At 31.8% G+C, this 9,642-nt stretch overlaps 1 protein-coding gene across 1 annotated transcript in view; it reads right to left on the bottom strand.

The window, feature by feature from the left end:
• Window positions 1-9,099, bottom strand: part of LOC106473981 (polycomb protein Sfmbt-like) — a gene marked incomplete at its 3' end in the record, with an annotated part of 40,586 nt that extends 31,487 nt beyond the window's left edge. The window contains exons 1-2 of the mRNA XM_022402365.1: window positions 8,945-9,099; window positions 4,647-4,777 (exon numbers count right to left, since the gene is read on the bottom strand). Coding sequence (XP_022258073.1) covers window positions 4,647-4,777; window positions 8,945-8,960 — 147 coding nt within the window. The remainder of the gene's footprint in view (window positions 1-4,646; window positions 4,778-8,944) is intronic.
• Window positions 9,100-9,642: the final 543 nt, after the last annotated feature.

Consider the following 9,642-nt stretch of genomic DNA (forward strand, 5'->3'; position numbering starts at 1 on the left):
GACAAATGTTTCCTATTGTTGACACTGTTTACGCCTTCTTCAACTGGGTCCAGGTTCATCATTTTGACTATCATCACTAGATAGAGCACCAGCATCCTCTTGTCTCATTGCCTCTTCATCATCATCACACATTTGACTCACTTTCACTATCTTCTAAGCTATCTGAGTCAAGCACATTTACATAGTAATTAGGGTTACTACTCACCACTCTAGTGATGTGGACACAGTTGACACCCAGTTGTTCTACATTCTGCTTAGGCATCTTGTTGATACTGAAGAGTTGTGTGGAAAACACTGAGGGAAACCATATATCAACATTAGGGGGATGACAATAAATATTTTCCAACTCAATTTACTCCCATATGTCACGTGTGGCAATTTTGAATGACAGTGAGAAACATTTGTCCCAGTTGCAATGCAAGGGGGTGGGAGCACTGGGAAATATACGTCTCAGTTCCAACGAAAGAACGAATTAAGCTTTGGTTAGTTGTTGTAATTGGTTAGGGGTGACTTCAATAGTCCAAACTGCCTGCTGTTACCATAATTTTCTTAAATGTTCCACCAAAATTTAATAGTATAAAAAATCTATGAAACACAAAACAAGTAAAAAATGGTAAATCTGTTAAGCAAAAGAATAAAGTATACTGAAAGTGAATCTTCCTTCCACAAAAGTTGCAAAACATAATCCCAATTTGTATGTGTTTGCACTATAAGAATCTAAGCTAGCCTAATTTAATTTTAGTTACACTTTTTAGAAGCTTTGAAAGAGATAGCAAATAGGCAGTAGTCAAGTCATTTTCTTGAGGTTTGAGTATGGGGTTTCAAGCTATCGTAAGGAAGATGTCTTTATGCTTAAAATTCTGGCTACTCGACAAATTATGATTCTAGATATTAAAGAAGATATAACAATAAAACATCGTCTAATCAGTTTTGGAACTTAATTTTTTTTTAAAAGAATCTCCAAACTCCTAGATCTCTTCTTAAAAACCGTGAATATTTTAAAGAGGCTTCAATTAGCTAGAATATAAAGTAAATCCAATAAACGAGATATATATTAACATGTATAAATCACAAAAACAAACAGCAATGAGGTATCATTTGACTCTAAAATTGAGGTTTTCTTATTTATCTATGTGAAAAAGATTTTTTCAGTGACATTTCATTTTATGAAAAATATTCAATGTTCTGTAAATTTACTTAAAGTTTCATCATGGATCATTCTGTGGTTGTATTAATATCTGATATAACCTAAAATATTCAAAATATTTATCAAGCAACTTCTTAAAAATGACTGAAAAAAAAATAATACAATCATTCGTTACTTAAGCATTTTGCTTTTACTTTTATATATAAAAGGAGTTTTGAAAAAAATTCCAGTTTCTGAACATGGAAATACCATTTGGCTTATAATTTGAATTGAAAAACAGGGTTAAAATCATATTTGATATCATGCTAAATATCATTAATACTTTATCTAAATTTAGTTTTTATGTATGATTTATACAGAGATTAATGAACCTTAAAAATTGTTGTAACAAAAAATTACTTATTGAAATGTATGGAATGTTTAAGAGCAATAAACACAACACAAACTGTGTTATGTAATAGTAAAAAAAAACTGCTCAATTGAAAATTCGGTTCAAATTAATCCTTCTCTGTGAAATTTGTTCTACATTTTTTTTATCACAGTCAAGCATGGCTTATTTTGTGTCAATTTTATACTATGTATGATACAATTAAGCATAGTTTGTATATGCAAAAAAAACACTCTGCAAGAGTGTTGACCTTTCTGTTGATAGGATTAATGGAAAAAATAAGTTTAACGAGGATCACATCACACACATTCCTGCATTTCATAACATGTAACACAATGTATAATCTAAGGACAAAAAAGGGACCTATTGGTCCATTTAGGCCATGCCATCTACTAAACTAAACTTTAAAATAAAACATTCCAAAGGTCAATCATCCAGTTAGAAAAATAAGACTATCTTAGCCAACCTAATTTTTACTCTGCCAAAATTTATATTTGTCCCCTAGTCCTAGTATTGTCACCATCAAGTATGAAAAAAAAAAAGATTCCTCAACACTAAAAATTCCCTTAACAATATTAAATACTTCAATCAAATTCCCCTTAACTCTTCTTTTTTCAAAGGAAAACAATTTCAGAGAACATAACCTGTCCTCATATGACAACCTTTCCATCCCAGGTCTAATCTTACTAGCCCTCCTCTGAACACTTTCTAACAATTCAATGGCCTTCCTAGAAGAAAGAGCCCAAGACTGAACACAATACTTCAGTTTGGCCCATCCTATACAATGAAATTATAACTCTTTAGACTTGTATTCAATATTTCTGTACATACAACCTAAAATCGTATTTACCATACCACTAACAACAACATAGTGCTTGGATGGCATCAAGACACCGAGATCCTTTTCTTCCACAACATTGTTATGGTTATTTCATCAAATTTACTATTCAAATCATGATATTCCACATGCATTATAATTAAAAGCCATCTTCCATTTATTCACCCAACTCATCAAATAATCCAAGTTCTTTAATAAAGCAGCACCATCCTCTGCTCAGTAAACATCAAAAACCTTAATATCACCAGCAAATTTAAACAATTTGTTGACCATTTCTACATCTATGTAATTGATGTAAATCAAAAAGAAAAGTCCTAACAGTGAGCCCTGAAATACCCCACATTTCACATTCATACACTTTGATTGGTCTCTCTTTAAAATAGCCCTCTGATTTTTTTCCATGGTGTCACTTTTCTGTCCAATTAGCCAACCTATCCCCCACACTTACAGAAATAATATTTTAGCAAGCCTTTTCTGTGGTACCTTGTCAAATGCTTTCTAAAAATCCAGATACACCAAATCTACACGCATACCCCCATCTACATAAGCAGAAATATTTTCAAAGAATGTCAAAAGACTAGTAAGACAAGATATTCTCTAGTGAATCCATGATGACAAAATTTCAACTTTGTTAAAGGACTTGGAAAAGCTTCTTTTCTCAGACTTTAAAAAATCTATTTCCACGACTGATGCAAGGCTAATAGATTGTAATTACTGGGACAAATTTATCACCTCCCTTGAAAAGTGGAGCAACATTAGCCAAATTACCATCTCCTGGCACCTATACATTATTCAAAACTTACAAAAAACAGTAGCAAGTGGCTCACATATCGAATTCTGAACTTCATTCAAATCTCTCAGCGAAATATATGGCCTAAGAGCTTTGTTATTCTTTAAACTTCCCACTTCTTTCTTATCAAGATCAGAATTAATGTAATCATCTTGTTTACATCTAGCAACTTCTCAGGATGGGGTATATTATTTAAATCTTCATAATAAAAATTCAAGCAAAAAAGTAATAATTAATAACCTAGCCATCTCATAATCATCAGAGAGGAGCCTTCTTGTATCACCTTTCTGGTAAAAAACATTTTGAGCAAATCTATGCACCAGGTTACCATGGCACCTAAAAAAAATGAGCTGACAACTGGGAAGTTTTCATAAAAAAGAAGCTTTTCAAATATATAGCAATTCGCAATATAAATAAAGATTACAGGAAAAATTGGTAAATCGTTTTAATTTCCAATACCTATTGTTGCATCATCAAGGAAGTTCAAATTTAAATAATTCTGAAAAGAATTTTAGATTTCAGATGTTTCACCACCAGCTAATTAACATGCATATTAGCAGAAAGGCTCTTAATTGTGAGACACAGTTAAGAAGGTTGGTACTAGTTTTCACCAACTTTACATAATTCCGTATTAGGTGTTTGGTGAGTTTTGAATTTTGCGCAAAGCTACACAAGGACTATCTGCGCTAGCCATCCCTAATTTAGCAATGAAAGGCTAGAGGGAAGGCAGCTAGTCATCACCACCAACTCTTGGGCTACTCTTTTTTACCAACGAATAGTGGGATTGACCATCACATTATAATGCCACCACAGCTGAAAGGGCAAGCATGTTTTGTTGGACGGGGGATCCGAACCTGCGACCCTCAGATTGAGAGTCAAGCGCCTTAACCATCTGGCCATGCTGGGCCTAATTCTGTATCACACAGATGAGACTGCATGACTAGTTCACCTTCAAAGCAAAATACATAACTTGCATGAAACTGAAAATTGATCCACAAAATTTCTTGTGGCAAGATGGGTATTATCTACTTGCCCTCCACTGCATTAAGCTACTATCCCAGCTACTAGAGTTTATTGTTGGCTCCTAAATGTTACAGATATTGGTCAATCCCTTTATATCATCATGAGTTGCATTAAGTTTTTAATGAGGGTTAGAGTAGTAATGCTTATAAACAACTGTATGTGGCAAATAAATAACAACTTCAGAAACTTTTTCATACTCTGTACTTTCTAACAAAGATGGTCAGTTTTAGCAGACTACATCTGCTATTATCATAGCCAAGAAACCCACTGGAGACTAACACATGTAATTGGTTGACTTACTTACATATTCTAAAAGTTTTTGTTTTGTAGCTTGAGTTTCAAAATACTGGTATTAAAGTTTCCTCAACATTTTTTTAACCACTATATTCTTACACACTTACAGTTTGATATACAGCTTTTACCTTTCTTCAACTACAATGTCAAAAAATGCATTACTCACATCCCCACGATAACTTGAAAACAAAGAACTATTTGACACAGACAGAACATCACTCCCATCAAATGGTTTTGACTCAAATTCCTCACTGAAAGTATGAGTCACAGAATCTTCAAATTCCCAGTAATCGGCATCTAAAAAATAAAAAGTTACCTTTCACAAAGCAAGTGGAAAAATAAAATATATAGACCTTTAAATTAAAATGTGTCATGGAGAATTATAAGACACTGTTTTAATACTGAATCCATATAAAATCATATTTTTATACAATTACCAAAAAAAGTAACAAATACCAAAAACTTTGCTCTAAATGACAAAAGTGATTTTACATCACATGAGGATGTATAAAAACCTTCTGGAATTTAAAGTTGTTTCACCCTAAGGTAACTTAATTTTCATTGAACTCTTGATACTCACAGTATCTTAATAATAATATCATTTACTAGTATCTCTTTGATAATGATTCCTCCCTTCTATGCTTCCATCCATAATATAAACTACTTCTTTGGAGTTGTTAGACAACTTTTCTTTGGTCACACTTGCAACAGTGTCCTTGCTAACTAAAATTATTTACCACTCAGTTGTTTATAAAATGGTTTCTATCCTCCAGTGTAACGATGACTCCATTTAGATTTTCTTTATCTCCACTGAGACAATGTAAAGTGGTCCAGGTAAGCAAGTCCTTCTAGCTTATTCATGATTTCTCCCAAGTCAACAGTTATTGTACTGATTTGGGCTTTTTAAGATAGATTTTCTAAGCTGTTTAACAGTCACCTTAATATATTCCAACTCCATAACAAGTGAAAAATAAAAGCTATAATCAAAGCAGTGCTTCAACAATGCTTTAGATGGTGCACTCATCTTTGCCAGGTTTCTCCATTTTTTTTGGTTATAAAACTGACTTTTGACACCTCCTTTCAATGAGTATTTTCAAAGCAACGAGACAAAGCAGAAGCTAAAGAGTAATGACTAATAACTACTTGTGATTTCCTGTGGAAAACCTGCTTAGTACCACTACACCTGGTCCTTTCATGTGGATGTCAATAGGATGGGAAGTATCCTTATAATGAGCTGGAAATGATTCTCATTGTTTTTAACACAACTCAAGCCAATGATGCAGTGCTCTGATGCTAGCACTAAAGCTAATAATGTTTGGGTGTATTTATAGATGTACTGAACACTGACTACAAGTCAAAAGTTGTAATTATCTTTGCATATCACTAGTTAGGCTTCACTTGGTATACTGTATATGGTTTCAGTCTCCATATCTAAGAAATTATATTAATGTATTGGAAAGGGTTCAGAGGAGCATCAAGGTCAATTCCAGGGATGGAATGGTTTTCTTATAAGGATAGATTAAAATCTTTAACTTATTTTCTCTTGAGAAAAGAAGGGTAAGAGATAATTTTGAAATTTATAAGATTATGCAGGGGATCAATAAGAAAAAGTTTCTGCTTTCTTTGTGCTATACCCAGAATATAACAGACTAGGCTCCAGTTAAGACATTTTTATCTTTCTGGGTGACTGACTTATAAAATGAGTTGTTGCAGGCAGTGGTGGAGGCCCACGCTACTGCATTTAAGTTTTTACTATTTTCAAGGTTAGGTGTGTGTAATTTTTTTTACAGGTCAAGAAAGTAGAAGTACTTCTATAAATTTTGATAGTTCAATAAATAAGTCTCTTAATCAATATAACTATGTGGTGCATTCTATGGCTACAGATATTTGAATAGTCCACTTAGACACTGGCACAGGTTGAAAGATGTAACTTAGTTGATTATTAAACATGTTAGCCGATCTGCAACTCATTCACTCCACCCAACTATTACAGTAGTGCCAACAATCAAATTCATATTTTCTGGTAAAATGTTATTACAACAACTTAGTCTCTAGTTTTCTGCTTAGCACGAAGTCTATAACAATGGCATCAATCCTATTTTATCATCCATAATGTCCTGCATCTTCACGAGTATATTTTCTTAGTTAATACAAATATTAACACATGCGTCATATGAAGTATCTTTCACTTCCTTCTTTCCAAGTCTCACATTAACAATGAAAATTGTTTAAATGCTTCACATTCATTAAATAGTAACCACACCAACTCCCGGTTAAAAAAAATGTTATGCAGAAAGCTTTAATTAATCTTTCTTTGGATAGAGAAATGGCTGTTACAACTTTTGAAAAGTAAAACTTAATTCATTGGAAAAAAACATAAGGTTAAATATGGTTTATTCCCTTGCACATTACAAAACAATGAACTAAAACTTCCCATTTTAAAAAGTAATTAATTCTGTACAACACAAATCACAATAAATTAACCCTACGAAGAATTGAAACTTAATACCTGGAACTACTCTTATCCTGAAGACAGACTATGTCACACTAAACTTGTCAAACTTTTTAAATTCCAGCTGACTGTGAATTCTTTCAATATGAATGGCATTAAAATCTTGGAAATGTCAGCATTTTGGCTTATCTGTATGTATTATTTCAAACCAGACCAGAAAACAGATGCATACAAAATCTCCAAGTTTAAGATCATTATGGGGGGGGATTCACAATTTACCTAAATTCAATGAAAAAAGTGCTTCAAAAGAAAAAAAAAAGGGTTGGTAAATGGTGGATTGAAATCAATCATTATCATTTCAACAACCAGCCTCAATCACACCTCCACAGTGGTGTCAACCGGAAACGTTTATATTGAACATACATCTCTAAGGCGAATGATGATTACTGTGATAGGGCATTTTGGCCATAAAAAATTAACTTTTATTTTAATTAAATTTAAATTAACTGTTTAGTCCAATCCTTAATAATAACATATTATTTATAGAGACAATAACAAGTAATGGATCATAAAATTTAAAAACTTAATAAGCCAGGATTTGAAGCAGATCTGTATATATTTGGACAAATATACATATATATATATATATATTTTTTTTTTTTTTCCAAGAATAAGCCAGAATGTGGATAAACGTGGGTGGATCACATAGCCAATCATTTTGCACTGAATTTAATATTCCTTCACATATAAATTTTTTGTTAAAACATACATAAACAATACTTTGGAAAAATTTATAAAAAAAGCACTTAATTGCACTTACAAAACCATTTTCTTATTAACTTTTTTTATTTCAAAGTGTACATATTTATGCTCATATTTCAACTTTATTTTATTCTCATTCTTCATTATAGATCAGATAATTGTCTTAAAACTTAGTTTTTTTAGGCACTTAATATATAACTTATTTCACTTGCAAAGCCACTGACTAGTATTTTAAAAACATGCCCAAATTTCACCAAAAAATATAAAACCTGTTGTTAATGGCAAACGTTAAAAGTTTAACACTAGTTTTGTTCATGTACTGCTGTAGCTGTTTCTGTCAGAAAGCATTTTATTATTTTTTAAAAGCAATAAATTAATATAAACAGCTGCTAAGCCTCTATATATATAAATTAAGATATAAAAATATCTTAAAAGGTTTTGCTGCTATAAGCTCTAAAACAGATTATATTTTCATGTAATCATAGCTTAATATAATATTATATACACAAATTTTTTGTGTAAATATCTGTTAAAATTATGGGTTGACAAGTCATCACTTACTGTGAGGCACTACAATTTAATTAGTTGGAGTAGGAGATCTCTGAACAATAAAGTGACTTTCAGTCCAATATTGTAATAGTTGGATTAAGTTATTTTGAGTTACAAAAATGGGATAGTACTACTACTAGTATTACTAATAATAACAGATTAGTAATTAGTATCTCACACAATTCAAATCTAAGTACCTTTTAATTTGTATTTTATTAACATTTCTCTACTGTGGACTTGAACCACAATTTAATTAAATGTGCCTTTTTTAAATCTATCTCATTACAGTAATGCCTAATTTTATATGGTTAGTTCTTTGTCATATTGTGTTCAAGCTGTACTAGTACTAATCTTCTACTACTACTAATACTAGTTACAGTATTTTTTTTTTTTTAGATATTAAGAGCTTAGAAATTATACTTATGCAAACGTTTTATTTTTAAACCTCAGTTAACTAAATTTGCATAAATCTGTTTGTTACTTTCATTTACATTTATATATTTATTGACTAAATCAGAAGCAGAAAGTTCCTGTGCAAAAGGCATAACGGTTACCTACTGCAGCACTTCAACGTTAAGTTATACACTTGGCTAAACTACACTCTGACTCAGTCTGAGGCCTTGTGCCCTGGCTAGAAAACAGCGATTTCTATTCAATTTCACACACACTACACAGATATACAAGGAAGAAAACAAACTTGCCATCTTTCGAGGACATGGTGCTGTTTCTTCAAAACTGGAAAATTTTCATTATTTTGCTTTTTACAGTATCAGTTTATAAAAAAAAACACATTACAAACTAAAATAACCACACAAGTTTTTCCAACTACTATCCAGCCTACTTCGTTTTCTTTGACAAAGCACGCTGATACTTGTACGCATGCCCATTCAATGACGTCTATCCAAGCATCCACAATGTGAAATACTAAATTCAAATAAACCTATGAGTGTTTACGTGCGTACACAGTAAATATACAGCCCGTGTAATGTGCGAATAGCAACAAACAAAAACTTCAATTATTATAACACACCAGATGTTCTAGATTCTTCTACTAATAAGATTTATTAACATTGTAAAAATATTATAAGTGTGAATATAAAATACAAACACCAAGTGAAAATATAGACACAATAAGTACTTTCTGTAAAAAAATAAAAGTAAAATTATTCCATAAGTAAATAATAATAAAGTCAATCCACACACACATATATATATATATTGTTACGTCTCCGTTCGTTAGTTAATTTCCGTAAACATTATTTCCGAAAAACTCTAACGATACAAGTCCTTTCTTAAATAAAACTGGTTTATTCTTTCTGAATACAACTTTGCAATACACTTAATTTCAACGGTCACGGTATAACCAACGCTATAACTCACAAGAACGTCTCACGTGCCC

This window comes from Limulus polyphemus, unplaced genomic scaffold (assembly GCF_000517525.1).
Source record: "Limulus polyphemus unplaced genomic scaffold, Limulus_polyphemus-2.1.2 Scaffold6698, whole genome shotgun sequence".
Taxonomy (NCBI): Eukaryota; Metazoa; Arthropoda; class Merostomata; order Xiphosura; family Limulidae; genus Limulus; species Limulus polyphemus.